At 42.5% G+C, this 19276-nt stretch overlaps 1 protein-coding gene and 1 long non-coding RNA gene across 2 annotated transcripts; both read left to right on the top strand.

The window, feature by feature from the left end:
• The first annotated feature begins 4535 nt into the window (after nt 1–4535).
• On the top strand, nt 4536–7621 carry LOC107739620 (uncharacterized). Its single transcript, XR_001640015.1, has 2 exons — nt 4536–5138; nt 7583–7621. It is a non-coding gene; the product is annotated as an uncharacterized LOC107739620 (long non-coding RNA).
• Nucleotides 7622–9744: 2123 nt separating this feature from the next.
• On the top strand, nt 9745–18637 carry LOC107739520 (protein shisa-6 homolog). The gene is made up of 4 exons (XM_016551659.1): nt 9745–10751; nt 10944–11101; nt 13474–13659; nt 15981–18637. Exons 1-4 carry the CDS (start codon nt 10072–10074, stop codon nt 16808–16810), a joined length of 1854 nt encoding a protein of 617 aa, XP_016407145.1. The 5' UTR covers nt 9745–10071; the 3' UTR covers nt 16811–18637.
• The last annotated feature ends 639 nt before the right edge of the window (nt 18638–19276 follow it).

Genomic DNA, 19276 nt, shown 5'->3' with positions numbered 1-19276 from the left:
ATGCTTATGGGGAAACTCCTGTTTTCTTTCGTCTGATAGCGACAGTCATCGACTCACGTGCAGCCTTATAGCACGGCAGCCTACACAACGCTCGTTCCCTTATCTCAGGGAACCCAGGTTACATTAGTAACTGGAGCGTTCCCTATCTAACGGTCTCTCCCATTGCGTCAAGGATGCTTATGGGGAAATAGCGCCATGCTGTAAGCAAGTGCAGAACAAAGCTGCTCTGTAAGCTCAGCCCCGGAGCGCACGTAATGAGAGCTCCTAAAAAACATGAGCCAAATATGAGGCCCCAAAGCTGCTCTGAGTGCCAAAACAGGCCAGAGTGCTCAACATACACTCTAAGAGCCTAAACCGGCCAGAGTGTATTGGGACCCTGTTCATCCTCTGAATTAGAAAGAGCTAGAAGGGTAATGACTTGTGCTCTGAACGGAGTGGAAAGCACTTTAGGCACATAGCCGTGTCTTGGTTTGAGGACGACTCTACAGTCGTTAGGCCCAAACTCAAGGTATGAAGCACTGAGCTCATGATCTCCGAGCTCCCCTCAAAAACTTTACGATAAGGTCGTTTCTGTCGACTGACTGGCCAGCCATGAGAGCATGGTTCGCCGCGATGGCTGCCACATATACTTTGAGCATGGAAGGGGTGAACCCCTTATACTGTACAGCAGCTCTTGCAGAAAGGTTAACACGGATGACACGTCACAAGAGCATAGTTGTCCTGTACCGAAGTTTGAATAATACCTATGAAGTGAGGTGACCTGCGAGCGAACTAGAGTGATTAACCTCATTCTAGTAAGTAGTTCCGCTATTACAGTGGTAATTTGCTTGGGCATGTGCTGAGTGGGAAGGATGGGCCCAGCATGAACAACACTTCCGTTTCTCAGAGCTAGACAGGGAACTGGAAAGCGAGCACGAGCGTTTAGACGCCTGAGGGCGCTGATGGAGCCTAGGCTTTGATTTTAGACAAGGCCAAGCGGGAGACAGCGAGGGCATCGCAGGCTGCTAGGAAGACGGAGCCTTCTGGCAACCTGAATCAGCCGCAGAGCTGGAGCACTTAGGTAAGAAGAGGCGCATAAATCTGCGATGACTTCTGTGCTGCAGTGAAGCACTTTGCAAATCCATCCACGGCAGGGCCGAATAACCCCGTAGGAGAGATGAGTCAAGGAAGGTGACTTTTTCTGCGTCCTAGATCTCCTTCAAATCCAGTCAAAGGTGACGCTCAAGCACCACCAAGCTGGCCATGGCCCTGCTGATTACTTGCACAATAGCCTTAGTAGTGCGCAGAGCCAGGTCGGTTGCTGTGCGCAGCTCCTTAAAAGCATCAATAATAGGACCGGACGTCTGCACCTATAGCCTTGTGGGCAGCATGCCGACATACAGCGCTGTTGCGCTACGGGCATCCCGAGTTCAAGTCCCGACTCGAGGGCCTTTCTCAATCCTGCCCCCCTATCTCTCTCCCACTTCGCTTCCTGGCAGTTATGATCTGTCCTATCGTAATATGGGCGAAAATGCCAAAAAATTAATCTTAAAAAAAAAAAAAAAATAGGGCCAGACTCGTCCAATTCATAGAGGAGTTTGGCTTTAAACACTTGAAGCACCACCATAGCGTGAAGCTCTGAGCCAGCCGCTTAAGGCCTGCCCACTAGGGGTGTGCCATATCATACCGTCCACAAAAATATCGGTATTAATTTTTATCAATGATATAGCGACGCGATGACGTATGGCGGATATATGTTCCCTAGCACGCACAACAACAACACCACAAACAGCACAAGCAGCGCTGCGCAGACTGATCATTGTATGGCATCAAAGTATCGCGAGAGCAGTTCTAGAGCATATTCGAGCGCACACTCTTACCTTCAAAAATAGGCGAGGCGCATATCTTTAGCGAAGCGGCACGCAGAGCTGCTTCTGGGACGCTTCTGAAATGTGCTGCGGCTCCGCTGGTGTAAACACAAGCATTGACCACGTCGGAGCCATAAGTAACGCGCCGCAGACGTGTGCAGTGTAAATAAGGGGTAAGTCACTCTCGTGGTATTTTAACGTCATACACCGATCGGTCTGCTTCAAGTCGAGCACACAGCTGCTTCTGCCACCTTATGACAATAGATTTACACTTCAAATTAGGTAGTCTGTCATCGATGACAGTAGCTCATTGGAAAAGGATGGAAAATGCCCTTCATTTTGTTTGCACTAATAAATGCTGCTGCCTGCCAGCTGCAATCACCAATAAAACATTGTTCTATGTTTTTTTTCTATATCGTCATAAATATCGTTATCGCAAATATTCTTGAAATATTGTGATATAATTTTGAGGCTATATCGCCCACCCCTACTGCCCACTAGAGCCAAAATGGTCCTTGATGGGCCTGGATGGGTGCACAGCCTTGGCTGTTAGTCTCGGGGCAGATGGTGTGCAGCAACTTCCTCTTCCAGAGGGGTGAGCTTGCCATATCCCTTTTCTTTAGCGGCATCAATAGAGGTCAGGGTGGCAGAATTAGAAGAGTGGACACGTGCCGAGTAAGGGACACACCACTCCTTGGTAAGTTCATCGTGAACTTCCGGAAAAAAAGGGCGCTGGTCTCTGGCGGGAGGTTCATTGACGACGGCCCAGTGGGCACCAATCGTCTAAGCTGCTGCAGGCAGGCTCTTCCGGAGCCGACCATTCTAAGTCGAGATTCTCCACAGCTTTGGTGAAGATGCGAATCAGTTCGCTATCTGCGCCGGCCCATGATAACCCTGCCCATGAAAACAGAAGGGTGCCAGGATCCTCTCCAGGGCATGCCCAATCCTCCGAATCTAAAGCTATCAGTCATATAGAGTCATCAAATGGTCCTTGATGGGCCTGGATGGGTGCACAGCCTTGGCTGTTAGTCTCGGGGCAGATGGTGTGCAGCAACTTCCTCTTCCAGAGGGGTGAGCTTGCCATATCCCTTTTCTTTAGCGCCATCAATAGAGGTCAGGGTGGCAGAATTAGAAGAGTGGACACGTGCCGAGTAAGGGACACACCACTCCTTGGTAAGTTCATCGTGAACTTCCGGAAAAAAAGGGCGCTGGTCTCTGGCGGGAGGTTCATTGACGACGGCCCAGTGGGCACCAATCGTCTAAGCTGCTGCAGGCAGGCTCTTCCGGAGCCGACCATTCTAAGTCGAGATTCTCCACAGCTTTGGTGAAGATGCGAATCAGTTCGCTATCTGCGCCGGCCCATGATAACCCTGCCCATGAAAACAGAAGGGTGCCAGGATCCTCTCCAGGGCATGCCCAATCCTCCGAATCTAAAGCTGTCAGTCATATAGAGTCATCAGTGACAGCATTCTCCTCTGATCCATCTAAAAAGATCAAACCACTCATTGCAGACAAGGGGCGCTGATCCTCACATGTAAAAGACACTGGCAGATCAAAGTTCTGCGGGGAGAGTGAAGCACGCGGGACCTGTGCCGGAGTGAGATCACTCGAACCCGGTTGCTCAGCCCTGTGACTCCACTGTTCCTTCCGCCGAGGCAGCTGGAAGGGGAGAAACGGGAGAGCGGGAAGGGCGGGGACACCCTAAATGAAGAAGGCGTTCCGTGAACGAAGAAGGGCGAGACTCGTGCACTCGCAGTGAGAGCAGTCCGTCTCAGAAGAACGCAGCCTCAGCGTGGCATTTGCAACAACGCAGAGGAAATTTACTCTAGAAAAGGTGCTCTTTGTGATTGCTGGATAGCCGCAGGGGAGAAGGTGCTGAAGAGGAGTGTCTTCCTGCTGCCGCGGCTCTTCGATGGCGAGTAGTAGGCTTCGAGAGTCCAGCGAGGAGATGATCTTCACACTGAAGGAGAAAAATTCTGACGAATGGTGCTCTGAGCTGACTTATATAGCAGTCGGCTCCACCACTTCTGGAGGGCTGAAGCGCCATTTGTTCGTGCAGCTACACAAACATGAACAAATCAGGCTTCAGTATCAGAGTAAACAGGAGTTTCCCCATAAGCGTCCCTGACGCAACAGGAGAAACCGTTTGATAGTGAACCATGGCTACTACACTTTTACTATAATAAAACCATGGTTAGTTTTTGTAAGGGTTGACAGATTTCGTGAGATTCAGCCTAAAAAGAGACATCAATCCAGATCCATTATTGTCAAGGGATGCTGTGGTTACCACAGCAACCAATGGCACAACTCTTGTTATACATTTCTGTTGCGCAAATGGAAGAGCTAAACTCTATTAGTTTAACTCATCCTGTTCTTCATTTCTCTCAGACACCAAATAAGTTAAAATCTAAGCCCGTGTTAAGGAGTTCTATGAATTCTCGCGCGCTATAGAATCTGTGAGCGCGTGCCAGTCTGCGCACGAGCGTCAGTTGATTTTCCCTAAAAACCCAGCGCGCGTAGAAAACACGTTCTCGGCCAATAACGCGTGCCAGCGATTGGCAGATCATTTCCAACATTTAGCAAATGAAACCACGTGCAAGCATCTGTTCGCTCCAATCAATTGATGTAAACTGAGGACCTTTGTGGGAGCAATTGCGTTTCCGTGGCGCGGAGGTAGATCTCTATTAGTGAGTGTGGAGCCCATTGAATTTGTTGAAAGCGGAATAATACGGTCATATAAATAGTAGGGAAACGGATATTACCGGGGGCGTCTAATTAATCAGCCGTTTGCTTATTTGGCAAAATACGGATTAGACTATGCTTAGTCAATAGCGTTTTATATGAAAAAGAACCTATTTTTACCTGGATGCACGGAGTATTATGCGTTTTCTTTTCTCATTGGACTGTAAATTACGCATGGTTGATATTTTTTGCTCATATTTGGACGTCCACGTATTCCTTTCGTCTTTTTATGACTTGTGACTCAATGAAAACTATATTTTGAAACACGTTTTTTTTAGTAGACCACCCAGGATGAGTGAAGATTTGATTCGCCTTTAAATGAGATACTCTCCCATCGCCAATGCCACAAAACTGCGTCTTTTTCTACCAACCAAGCGCTGTAAAGAAACGCAAGACCCCATCTCTGTGAATACTGCGCGTGCTTCATCATCTCATTCAATTTGCTGTCAGCCAAGAGAGGGGCAACAATAACTTTGAACGGTTATTGTGTCATATTTCCTTCAGTCTCCGCATCATTTTCCACAGATTCCAAGCGGGCAGCTGTTGCAGGTAAGACGTGCCTTCATTTTGTTCCCATCTGATGCGGCTACTGCTGCAACGTGCGCAAGGATTGCATACAGCATAGGTCGCGCGCTCATTATAGCCTTTGCTTTTCGGTTTTTGCTGTGTGTGAAGATATTTATTATGAGCTAAATAGGGAATATTCATAACGAACATGAGATTTGGAAATGGATACATGTTATGGGGATTGGTGTCGCACAGCGTGTGTCGTCCGCCACTGGAATTTTAATTTCCTCCCTGAGATCTGCCATGATGCTGCTGTGTGTAGTGTTTGCTTGTGGAAGGGGGGTTAGGATTTCTAGACTGAATAATGTCTAAATGAAAACCTAAAACTGCAAATAGGTGTCCTAAAAAGATAAGTTTAGGGGGTGGTGGGCTGAAAATGTAATTATGTCAGTTTAACAACAATAGAAGTCAATGGAAAGTCCTCACCGTGATGGAAAAACAAGCATGTTTGTTTGTTAACGGCTTGTGTTACTTCTAAATGTGGCGCATTGTCAACACCAGCATCCAAATGCTGCAAAATGCACATAATTAAGCAAATCCCTTAATTTGTTCGCTTATCAAATGACAGTTAGATGTGTTTGTTCATTTCTTTTGTTTGTGTCCATCTGTAAATGACAGCACAAAGCTTTTTTTGTACTAGGACTTGTTGCTAACTAACAGACTTTTAAAATCCTATGCTACTTTAATTTTGTCTCCCAAGGCCTACTGCCCTCTTTCTGCCCTTCATCCCTCCTCCCCCATTTTGGTGTGTGCTCGCTAGTAAAATGGTAATGTGCTGCATATTGGCCTGACATCTGTCATCTCCACCTGTTTGTGGATGGGACGGATGCCTCCCATCCTCCTGAGTCAGAGAAACAGGGCTGATGGTGATGATGATGAGGAGGACGAAGGGGGTGGGGAATGGAGAGGAAGAGGTGACTGAGTTGAGATGTGTATTGTGCTCGCTTATAGGAAGAAGTATGTTGGATATTTACCGCAAAGGGAGGATGAAACGAGCAAACTAAGCGAGGTGATCCATCTGCCCATCTCAATGTCACATCCTTCTCTATCTCACTCACTGCAGCAGAGCTATTCTAAGAGAACACATTCGACCCACGCTCTGACAAACAGATCGAGAAAAATAAAAAGTGTATGAGAGAGAAGGAAGGACGGACGAGAGTCTGTAGTGTGGCAGGCCGTCTTTGGAGAGTTAGTGTGCATGTGTGTCAGAGGAGTATGTGCAGATGCTGTAGCGCACATCTGTAAGGCAGCCCGTGCTTCCAGGACCCTGTCCCTTCTCTTCACATCATTAGCCACACAAGGCATTGCCGATGGCAACTCCAGAAAAGAGGCGACTCGGTGAGCGTAAAGCACATTTTAAAATGAAAGGGCATAAATGCTTTTGGTTGCTGCATGTGAGGGGCTGTTGAAAGGTGCGTAGCCTTGCTCTTTTTCCCTCATCCCTTCTTCCATATGGGTCCTTGGTCCCAAAGACCCTTCCTCCCCCATCCCTGCATCCTTCCTGTCTTCTCTTCTCCTCTCAATAGGGTCTCTCTCTGCCCTGCCAACCCCCCACTCAGCACACATCTGTGGCTGTGTCACCCCCCGCTTCCTCTCTCCCTTCGTCCAAAACTGCACCTCTTTGAATGTATTAAGCCTTAAGTATGTTCCCACAAGCCTTTTTAGTGGCACTTACACTGTTTTGTACTGCTTTTTTGTGCCTGGTGCTGTCATTGAGGGTTTTAAGATTCACTGTATTGCATCAGTTATGCTAACGTGTGCATGTTATTCACTGCCATAACGTGTGACTCAGTATGTGAGAAAGCTGAGGTCGCACTACTACCGTATATGCAGGAAATATGGTGTGCATATTGCATACGCTTTGCACCTTGTCGATCGTGGAGGATGATGTGATTCACAACCATATGATTTTGGATGACTTTGATTTTGTTGTAAAGAAACAACATACAAATATAATCGAACCTGAATGCACAAATTTGATATTATTGTTTAAATAGTTTATTGATGGTTGTAATTGCATGGTTGAATGTGTACATATACAGTATGTCAGTGTCAGAATAATAACCAAAATCTCATATCACAGAGTGAGTAATTTTATATCACTGTTATGAAAAAACTAAGATTATTCATAACAAATGAATAAGTCTGGCATCAGTCCAACAGCTGCTTCATGCAATACCTGAGTTAAAGTGTAAAACTATTTCTTCTGACTTTAAATTTTAAGAGGATGAGTTATGTTTAAAGGACGATTAATGCACATTGTGACATAGATTGGCACTTGCAAACAATGCATTGCTTTGTGTTGTGCCCAAGACTCCTTAATAACAAGATCTTTTTCATTACTCATCCTCCAAGTTTCTGATGGACATATGAGCTCATTGCAGATTAGATATTTGATTCATTCTTAACTTTATTTTGTCTTTCAGTGAAAATCCAAGACTAACAAAGGAAAACAGAAGCCAAGACAAAGAGCCATCAGCCTGGATGAAAACGACTGGAGTCCTGGCCAGGAATACAAGTCGTCTTCTTTTCTAAAGCAGATGAACTATCAATGTTTTTGTGAGCCAGGGGCTTTTTGAAAGGATGTTGATTTGCACAGATTGAAGATTTTCTCTTTGACTTTTTGCTACCGAAACCAGTGCCAAACACTAACCGTGCCAACCAGAAGCAAGAATTTATTTCACTAGTATTTTTGCATTTTTGTTGATCCATTTAAGCCATTGAAACTCAATTTACACCAACATTAGTTCGCAACTTTTACCTTATCTTCACAATTAGTCTTTTTAACTATAAAAGCATGTAACGGTTCCCAAGGTGAAAAGTTTATATGTCCATCACTTAGTTTAAGTCAAAAACAACAAGCAGCTTTTGATCCCCAAAATAGGGAGAACAGTGCATTATTGGTTAAACATGCTTTATGTAAGAGTGGCCGATACGAATGCATTAACCTGAAAGAGTTTGGCTCCTGATCGATTGATCGATGGATGGATGGGCTTATGGATGGCTGGCACAAGCCTCATTAAACTTTCCAAAGTGAGCTGCTGCTAATTCTGTTGATTAGTCATCTGTTCCTCTCACTAAGGCCCGTTTAACTCTTCCTCTCCATCAGATCTCTTTAGTCATCCTCTTGTTTGCTCCTCCCTTTTCTACGGACTCTGCACATTTAGAGCAGAACCCTCAGAAGTCTCTGAAGGGTTTAGATACTGAAGCCATACGTCTCATAGCCATACTAACGTCAAGATCCTTGCCATCATTGGAAGGATTCAGCTTGGTCATTCGGAACGAACAGGTGCATGGGTATATTCAGGAATATCTTTAGAGCTGTGCATGTTCAACGGTGGTCCAGGTTTGACGTTCCGTAATCTGCCATATTCACCAGCGAGCCATTGAAGCATTTACTGTGTTGACAGTGGGACGACGTTTAAAGTTGTCACACTACTTGAAAAGACGCTCTTTAACACTTTGGATAGGTCTTTGGTGTGTCTGCTTGACGATCTCCACGTGTTCCACATTGACGGATGAATCCTGACTTCATGCCTGTTCAGTGGGCTCAACCATGCTGTCCTGCCAGAACTGGGCCCAAGCCCCCATTCGTTTTATTCTGTTGGGTTGAGCTAAATCCAGAGCAGAGACACTCACGCAAGAGGGTTCAACACACATAGACCCTCAAACTTTTTCAAGTTCAATCTTCCATTTCCTCTCTTCCTTTCCTGAACACTTCTTCCTTTCTGGCCTGACTTGTGTCATCAAACCAGGAACTAATATTTACCTGCTGCTTGTTACACTTTGTGAGTGCCCTAACCGACCTATACTCTTCTATAGCCTTCGTAACGAGCCTTTGTCCCGTGGTGCCGCCTTTAGAGAAAAGATCAGCTGTTCCCAATTTCTGAACACTTGCTCATTCATTGCTTCGTCCTACCTTTATCTCTAGCCACAATGACTTCCTTCTGAAACTCGAAAAGATTAAGTACTTAGTATTTTTCTTGAGAACTGACACTGTTAGCCTGATTATGTGGACTGCACAACAGAACCTCAGTGACCTTGAAAGGTATTCTTGTTAGTCTCATTGCAAAGCTGCAACCAACTGAGATTTGTTTACAAGACAACATCAGTTCTTGGAGCTGATGATGACAATTGTTTACAAGTCCATGGAATAGCTGAGTACTAGTAACTGTTTCTTTCTATACGGTTGTTTAGTGAGTTGACAACTGAAGTGCCAACCAGAATAGAGAACATTTGGTGAGACATAGTTTACACTCGAACAGAAATGTTTACATGTTGCCCATAAGGTGAACTCCGATTGAGTCTTGAATTAATTGTTAGTGCCATAGATCAGTTCAGTTACACAGACTTAAACAAACCACCTTTAAGAAGAAGCTGTACCCATGACTTTCTGACACTTTAAAAGGTTTACATTGTTAAAATATACATTTTGTTTACAGGACTAAATTGCTTGCAACAAAAGTCAAGATTCAAATATTTGTTCCTTTTGTTTCTCATTTGAGCCATTTTCATATATTTAAATAGAATTTGTTCATTGAAAAGATTCAACATTTTTAATTTTGTAAATCAAAAATTCCATCTCTCACACATTAAGCATAAAATTGTATATAGATTTACCTCATTCTTTGAGGTTTATAATTTCCTCAGAAATATGTTTACACCCTAACTGAGTCTCATACTTTTTTCTTTAACCCAAACTCCTGCACTTGGATGCGCATTTTGCATATTAAATAATTTGCATACTAGTGTATGCACACGTGAAGATTAACTTGTCTACATGTCTTATATATATCGCCACACTGACTTGCAACTTTTGATAGACATCAGCTTTTTGTAGGCCTCAGAAGTCTTTTGTACTAAGGCTTCACATTTTTTTTTTCATCTTTGATAAAATAAAGCCCCTTGTATCAAGATGCCACCCGCTGCCATCTTGCTTTTCTTCCTGCTTGGCCCTGTGGTCTCCACAGTGACTATTACCTCGGAACGCTCCTCCGTGAATGGGGGCCCAGTGCTGCTTCTGTTGCGAGGACGCAGCCGCAAGTTCCCTCAGCCCGATGTGCAGGGCAAGGAGGCAGCTGCCATGGCAGCAGATCCAGAGGCAGCTGAGATCCCTCTGAGACCCCTGCCGCAGATTATGCTACCCCGCAACGTGACGGCCGATGCCCTGAAGCCCCCACTGGGTGCCGCGCAGGTCGCCCCTCCTCCTCGGCGACTGGTGGACGTGGACGTGTGTCAGGGCTACTACGATGTGATGGGACAGTTTGACAACACTTTCAACTGCACCAAGGGCACCTACATCTACTGCTGCGGCACCTGTCATTATCGCTTCTGCTGCGAGCACCAGCGCAACCGTCTAGACCAAGACTCCTGCACTAATTACCGCTCACCCGACTGGGCCGTCACGGCGGGACCTATCACCCAGCCTCCCATCCGACACGACCCAGATTTCGACCCGCTGCAGCAACAGAACAACAACACGGCTTACGTCATTGGAGGAGTCATCTCTTTTACCATGGCTATGGCCATTGGGGTTAAAGTGGCCTTCCATAAACTGTCTCGACGACCGAGGAACAGAGACATCAACATGCCTAGGTGAGTGAAAGGCCCATTATGACCGGGCTCATGATGTGGAAGGAGACAATGCTGTACACATCTGAGTCTGCATCAGTGACTGCCATCTGAAGAGATCTGTAGTGATTTTGATGTCAGACTCTTTCAGCTTTCGCCTTTTGATTCCGTCATGCACTCATCCTTCATTTTTACTGTTTATATCTCTCTCTTCAGAGCGCTGGTGGACATTCTGCGTCACCAGTCCAGTCCAGTCCAGCAAGGAGAGAGGAACAACAGCACGGTCCTCACAACCGCCACCTCCAGCGAGGGCACGCTGGGGCGGACGTCGAAAAACTTCTACGCTCCCATCCTCCAGAGCAAAGACAACCGGAGTAAGTCTATCTCACCCACTCATAAGAGTTTTAGAACGAATAAAAAGCTAATTTGTATGCAAAGGGCATAATTGATGTAGTCACAACGTGTATAAATTTGTAGGGGTATGTATAATCAGATATAAGTCTGAAATTAAGTCTGGAGGCATGATTTAGTTGACAGATCGACTGTGTGAGTGTATGAGGTAATGTAGAACAGAGGATGTGTCAGAAATGAGTCAGATTAGTTCTGTTTCAGAGGCAAATGATGCTATGTAACCACATGAAACTAGAGCAGCAAGTAAAGGAGGAGGTGTTTTCCACCTTTAAAGCTAAAACGTTATCGACTAACATCCAAAATAGGAATGCTCAAAGTATAAAACTCGGGGGCAACTTTCAGGAAGTGAGGAGTAATCAGCGGCCAGTGAATAAAATAGAAAAATCTTGTAGTAATGCTAGTTGTTTATCAGCTGGTTTTGAGGAATGCAGTAACCAACAATTACACATATGTCTTAGACTGTGATGTTTTTAAAAGATGCTTTTCATTTTGCCCAAACAGTGTAGTTAAAGTGAATTTAAACGTAAATGTTATTTAGACCTAAAAACACGTTCACACTACATGTTCAAAAGTTTGAGGTATGTAAGATTTTTAAATGTTTTTAAAAGAAGTCTCTTATGCTCACCAAGGCAGCATTTTTTTGATAAAAAATACAGTCAAAACAGTAATATTGTGAAATGTTATTAAAGCGTGAAATAACTTTTTCAATTATAATACATTTTAAAATAAAACTTACCCATTACTCCAGTCTTTAGTGTCACATGATCCTTTAGGCATATTATTTTCAATGTTGAAAACATTTGTGCTGCTTACAGTAATATTTTAAAACCATGATGCAATGTTTTAGGATTATTTGAAAATAAGTTCAAAAGAACAGCTTCTGTTTTATCGTTCTGTCATTCTGTCTATTGTTCTATCTATTGTTCTATGTTTTATCGTTCTATCATACTGTCTATCGTTCTATGTTCTATCGTTCTATCATTCTATCATTCTATCTATCTATGATCTGCCAATCTTCAAGGCCCTTTATTTTTTTCAAGTTGAAATGTTTAATTTCTTTAAATGCTACCTCAATTCAAATTCATACAAAAAAAATAGAATTTGAATTTAAAATGCATTGTCATTTCAGTTTCTAAATGGTTCACATCCCAGATATTTTGTATGTTATTTTTTTAATTTCTTTTCTTTTCTTTTATTATTTTGCTTCTGGGAGGGTAGGTGGTGGAAAGAAATTTGTAAAGCCAAAAGAGGAATTTTGTTTATTAACATATCTTGTATAATGTACATTTTTCAGTTCTTCCTCTTCTTTGGATGGATGGATAGAATATTTATATGCCACTTATATCATTAAATATAGTATATATATATATATATATATATGAAGAGTTCAGATGCAAAAGCCTCTAAGTACGTCTGACGTTTTTCTTTAAAATTAGCATTTCTTTCTGGCTACTATGTATAGGTTTCTCTGTAAGTACTGGCACTTCTGAATGAGTTGAGGCTGGGATTTAGCGCATTTGAAGTGAAAGTACCGGTACTTGATAAACATATACTATGTGGAGAGCATTCACTCAGTATTGTTATCTCATTTTTGACCAAGATGGCTTTTAGAGGCTTTTGCATTGGAACTCTTCATATATATTGTATGTATATTATATACTATATTATGTATGATAATTACATACAACATTTTGTAACATATATGTGAGAATCATAACCGTTTTATTCTGAAGTAATATTAAAAGCCTTTAACTTCATGAGACACAATAACACAAATTGCATGCCAGGGTGAATTTGGGCTGGTGGGATGAACTGGACTGCTAACTTCAAGGTACCTAAGTTGTAAATCTCAGCAAGATGATCTATGAACTAGAGAGTAGCTGAGATCCCCTTGTGACCACTGTGCCCTTGACTACATTTAATCTGCAGTGCTTAACCCAAGGTTGCTCCGGGGGGACTCTCCCTGTAGTACGTGCAGAGCAAATTACTTATAAAAGTGTCTGTGGAACAAATTACTACATGAATAAGGATATTATCATTACATAAGGATATAATAAATTTAGTGGAAAGACGAATAAGACAATATTCTAGTCACATATCTCTACACAAATACTCCAGTTCCATTGTATTCTAGGTAATTATTAGACATCTGCCTTTGTCATTCAGAGACTCGGGATACAGCTTCAGTGTAATCAGACACATATATCATTTAAATCATTTTTAGACACATAAATCATTTAATCAGACACATATTCTACATTCGACCCAGATAGATATGCTTTGAACACATCAGTTGTTGGTGTTTGTCTTATTGTCTTTTGTTCTTCTCTCTTAGAGAGAGTTCCACGAATGAACAACACCCAGCTGGCCTCCACAGGAACACTGCTGTCCAACAAGCACAATAATTCTGGCTTTCACCCTTCCTTCTCTCACTCCTTCCACAACCTTGCCCAGCTACCTCCATCATACGAGACCGTCATGAAACCAGAGCTCAACCGCTACAGTTCCCTCAAGAGACTAGGTGAGTGTGCGTCTGAAAAAGAGAGTGTGTAATTTCAGAACTGCTACTACTCAGAGGGTCTTTGTGAGGGAGTGTAGCATGGGGTCAACTGCTGCTGTTTTAGGAAGGATGTCCTGTGGCATTGTAGATTTTTTATATGTATAATTTCATCAGCATGTTGGGGAACAAATATTTCAGTTTGATCATATTTATATTCAATCAATGCTTGAAAACTATAATTGAAAGAATTTGGGAATTACTACAACAAAAAGGTGACTTACAGTCAAATTCCAAAAAGATACTATGAGGACTATAAACTGCTTGGTTACTGATATTCTTCATAATATTTTCGTTTGTGTTCAACAGAAGTAAGAAACTCATACAGGTTTGGAACAAGTGGGGGGTGAGTAAATTATGACAGTATTTTCATTCTGAAAGTGAACTACTCCTTTAAAGGGATACTTCACCCCAATATGAAAATTTTGTCATTAATCACTTAATGACCAACCGTAACGTTATGAAGCGACGAGAATACTTTTTGTACATGAAGAAAACAAAAATAACGACTTTATTCAACAATTCGTCTCCGTGGCGCGGCTGACACAGAAGAGCGTAAGCCAATGAGCAGATATGGGGATTGTTAGGAGGCCATGATGATCAGAGGCCAATGGGCAAATTTGGCCAGGATGCCGAGGTCACACCTCTACTCTTTTTGAAAGACATCCTGGGATTTTTAATGACCACAGAGAGTCAGGACCTCGGTTTAACATCTCATCCGAAGGACGGTGCTTTTTGACAGTATAGTGTCCCCGTCACTATACTGGGGCGTTAGGACCCACACAGACCACAGGGTGAGCACCCCCTGCTGGCCTCACTAACACCTCTTCCAGCAGCAACCTAGTTTTCCCAGGAGGTCTCCCATCCAGGTACTGACCAGGCTCAGCCCTGCTTAGCTTCAGTAGGTAACCAGTCTTGGGCTACAGGGTGATATGACTGCCAGCTGCCGGCCCTTAATGCCGGGCATTAAGAATCATGAACTAAAAATGAAAAATTTTTACAGCATCTAGTTTAAAATGAATTCATAAATATATACTTGTTCTTTGTTATTAAAACATTAAGATATTGATGTTAACATATACTTTGTTAATTTTAAAATATATGCTTTATTTACATTAAATATTAAGTATTGAAATATAAAAAAATAGTAGTACAAGTAAATTAACATTAACCACCATGAATAAATGCTGTAAAAGTAATGTTCATTGTTTGTTCATAAGGCCTAATGCATGATCTGTTTACGAACTGAACCTAAATGTGAGGTGTTACCAAAAAATCTGCAACGCAGCGTTTTTAGCGATTATTTTTACCATTGCATATTACATGCATAGCTGAATGCAGAAAACACATTTGCATGTTACACCTTCATTAAATGTGGTTTACATCTGTCCCAGACCAGAGGTTCAATCACATTGCATCGTTTACAGTTTTTCTCAGTTGCTTTGGTGCATTTCTCGAGTCATCCTTAATATTTGCAAAGAAGTATGTGCATTTCTCAAAACAATTTGTACAAACAGCACCACACAATGGATTACCTGCAAAAGCCTGTAATTTTCTCAAAATCTTTAGTTCATCTCTTAAAAGTAAGTATTTATGACAATGAACATATCAGTGCCATCAGAATGAAAAGTCCTTGTGTCATTGTTCACAAATAAGCTTAGTCATGTTGTCAATATAACAATGCACTCTGTTAGTATCACCTGATGTAAACTATGGCAACAGTTTGGATGACAGTTACTATTACTTGAAATGCACAAAGGCGAAAATACAAAATTAGAAATGCAAACACAGGAAACACCAGAACGTTGCTTTTGCATGCAGAACTGTATGAGGAATTGCAGTGCAGTCTGTCTACACCTCCTGACGTGCCAGTCTGTTGGCCTACAGATTCTCATCTACATCACAACGAATATCTTTGCAACGTGGAATTGGAGTCATGTGAACCATCTCACAACTTCATATATGTGGCTGAGGCTGGCTTCAACCTGACCAAAAGCAGAAGGCGTGGTTAAAATGTCATCGGCCACAGAGCTTCTGTTGATTTACCAGGCCAACAGGGAGGAAATATCCATTGTCAGAATTTGTAACTCTTGTGTTGTCCTCTGTCTATATATGCTTCTCAATTGAAGGTTCATGAGTATTTCTGATCTGAGAAATGCACCAAAGCAACTGAGAAAAACTGTAAATGTGGTCAAGTGCAATCTGATCACCAAAATGCTTGTTAATGACAGGTGTAATGGGTGAAATTTATGAAAGAAACTAATTTTCATATTTCCTGACTACAGAGAAAAACTTGGATGAATATTCCGGATATTACACCTCCAGGCGAAGGCCAGACAATGCACCACCCAGCTTCCACTCCTCCCAGCACCACCTGCCCTGGGGTGGTGACTTCACACTGGGTGCCCGAGGTACCCTCCCGCTAAACACTTCCCACACGCGCATCCACGTGCCCAGTTCCGCTTCCACGCCCAACCCCTACCCATTACCCCAGACGCAGTACAACCCCACATTCGACACGATGAGTAAACCGCCTCACCGGGTGATGTCCCAAGACCAGCTTCTGGCGCTGGGGGAGGGGAACACTCTCTCACGCCTCTCCAAGAACCAGCAGCATCTGTATTACAAACCCATGACCACCAGCAAGAGCTCCAACACCCAGACTTTGCGCAAGTCTCACGAACGCCTCCTGGTGTCTCCGGACCGCCTGGAGGAGCGAATGATGGGTGATTACGGCGGGATGGTGCCCACCATGTCCCGTCTCACCCACCACCATAAAGCGCAATCCCAGCAGAACGTGTGTGTGACGCCCTCGCTCGACCGCCATCACATGATCAAAATGAATTCGCACCCTACCTCCGGCCGCGAGCAAGACCACACAGTCGCCACCATGTCCTCCGGTCATGGGGCCGGGAGTTTGGGATGGGGGGAGGTCCATGGCTCCGGAGGAGGACCCGGAGCGATGGCGCACAGCGCTCGACGGATGGCCTTCGCCTCGAAACGCCAGAACACCATTGAACAGCTGCATTTCCTCCCCGGGGGACGTGGGAGAGGGGGCGCAGGGGGTGGAAGTCAGGCGCTGAGGACGGGGAGCAAGAACGAAGTAACCGTGTGAGCGCAAAAAGAAAGATAGTAAGGAGATGATGGATAGATGAGGTGTGATTGCGCAAACCGAAGGGTGGGAAGATGAAGTGTAAAAAAGGCTGAAGACAGAAACAAAGAATGGAAAGGAGGAAGGAAATAAGAAAGGGGTCAGAAATTAGGACCATATGAAGGGAATGCACAATGTATTGCTATTGAGAGGAAGAGGGATGTAAAAACTATAGCATAAGTGATTCTGTAGATCCCTAAATTGCCAAATTCTCAATAAATAGAAATGTGAAGAAGGGCCCAGGTCTCCTCTGACCTGTGAGTAGCAAATAGTGTTTCCATGGCACTATTCAGACATGATCTGAGGAGATACCAAAAGGAAAAGATTAATTATTAGAATAGGCCATGTTTTCTCTAGTTAGTACATTCCAGCTGATGTAAAAAATTGTTTTAGGCGTTAATTAGTTTTTTCCTGAATCCAGTGATACAGTTGACCTTGCCTCCAAATTTTTGGTTTCATTCAACGCAAAGTCATTCGCAAAGAGGTGTGTCACATTCATCAGTAAAATAAGGGAACAATGAGATATACTGGATGAAACTGACAAGTGTCCAGTAGTACGCTGAATTACCTCACGGAAACAATGATTTGACCAGTCTCAAATCTTATCTGACTTGATTTGGCAATGGATTATGACTTGGGGAGTATTGTGCACATTAAGCAGTTTGCCATCAAGTGAAGAAAATACTGGTAATTCATCAGAGAGAAGAACTTGAGGACTTGAAAAATGTCACTCGTTTTGTGACCTGACACTTTAGTCTGTACTGTTAATATAAATCCATATGCCATCAGCCATATTAGAGCTTATTCATATGGAGTATAATGGAGGAAAACAGTCATTGGGAGACGGGTGTTATACTGATGATCAGAGATTTTTAGCCTCTTATACTGAGACTGTGCATCAAAGCTGACAAGAATACTTGTGGGTTTGATTTTTTTTTGCATTGTGGATAACATTTTGGCTGTTTTATGATATGATCAAAAGGCTGTCAGATTGATGGGTAAATCAGGTCTGGACTAAAAATGCTCGAGCAGACAGACATTTGGAAGTTTAATTCAGCCATTGAAATCTGATAGAAGTCATGCCTCTTTCTTGCATGTTTGACCAATCAGAGAACAGCTTTGTATGACGTCCTGGAGTCATTACAGATGTTCTGTTATTTATAAGCATTAAGAGCTGAGATTTAATCATGGGCATGCAGTAATGTCAAATAAGACAGCATACTCTTCATACTTAATTTGCAACTCGAGCTGTTGTATTGAAGGGTGAAAGGGGAAAGGGTTTGGTTATACAATGGACAATTTATTCCAAGGGCTATTCTGAAACTTCATGTGTGTCTGTGCTTCCGTGTTCTGACGGCTTTTTATCTTTTCCCGTGACACGCCTGTGCGGAACATAGGCTATATGCCAATGAGTGTACAAAACAGAAAAACAGAACAAAATCTGCAAAGCTACTTCAAACACTCTGTGTCACACTAGGATGCATTATTATCTAACCGATGAGTTAGGATTTAGGATTAAAAGGTGTCTTGTTTATCTATATTATATTCAAGAAAAAAAATGTCTTTTTTGTTAGCAATTTCTGTGTTTTTCAGCTGTCTCCACATCAAATGGACACTGTTGTGGTGGAATGTCTGAGAATGACCTGGCTGAGCAAGATTATTGGGCCATAATATAGTATTTTAGATCACTCTGCAATGTTTAAGCTTTTATTAACTTTAACTGAATTTAAATACGGTAAAAAAGGTTTAAAAAAAAAAATCAAATAAATCCCGAATGTTCAAATATGTACACACGCCAATTTATGTGCATATATATATATATATATATATATATAGTCATCAATATTATTCATATTCTTAATTATAAACATTGTTTTGTTTATTCTCTCTGACTTTAGAAATTGTTTTTATTCTTGTTTTCTGTTTATATGAGTTTCCAGTGGATTCTAACCTTTGTAACTCTACAAAAAAAAGCAGATGCAATCATAGTGAAAAGACAAAACGCATGAAGATGTCAAAGCCAGTGTTGATGTCATATTGCTGACTTCTGATGTCAAGGTGTGTATGTGTCCAGTTTGTGTGTCTGTATTTGTGTGCTTGTGTGTATTTCAGTGTCTATTTTGGAATGCTTTATCTCGCATTTTATCTGACTTTTGCTTTGTGTGAAGTCAGAGAATGTGCATTTCAGAAAACCCAAATTATCATTTTATTTTTTAAGTGAGTGTCTCTTTGAATGCAAAACAAAAACAAATAATAATAATAAAAACATTTTCCATTGCTGCATTCACCAAAGTTACGGAAAACAAAATAATCACAAGAGTGTTTAAGACAATTTTTTATTTATTTATTTTTTAAAATATAAATGTTTTTTTGCCATGAGATACATAAACCTTGTTGTAAATTTTCTGGGGGGTAATGCCAAAATGCCAT

This window comes from Sinocyclocheilus rhinocerous, unplaced genomic scaffold (genome assembly GCF_001515625.1).
Source record: "Sinocyclocheilus rhinocerous isolate Xijiao unplaced genomic scaffold, SAMN03320098_v1.1 scaffold314, whole genome shotgun sequence".
NCBI lineage: Eukaryota > Metazoa > Chordata > Actinopteri > Cypriniformes > Cyprinidae > Sinocyclocheilus > Sinocyclocheilus rhinocerous.
The sequence above is the reverse complement of the archived record's forward strand: the minus strand, read 5'-3'. Positions and strand labels throughout refer to the sequence as shown.

Excerpts from the sequence above, each read along its gene's own strand:
- LOC107739520 (XM_016551659.1), top strand. The coding sequence starts at position 10,072 with ATGCCACCCGCTGCCATCTTGCTTTTCTTCCTGCTTGGCCCTGTGGTC. Across the intron at positions 10,752-10,943 it reads AGAGACATCAACATGCCTAG|AGCGCTGGTGGACATTCTGC; the intron begins GTGAGTGAAAGG and ends CTCTCTCTTCAG. Across the intron at positions 13,660-15,980 it reads CAGTTCCCTCAAGAGACTAG|AGAAAAACTTGGATGAATAT; the intron begins GTGAGTGTGCGT and ends TCCTGACTACAG.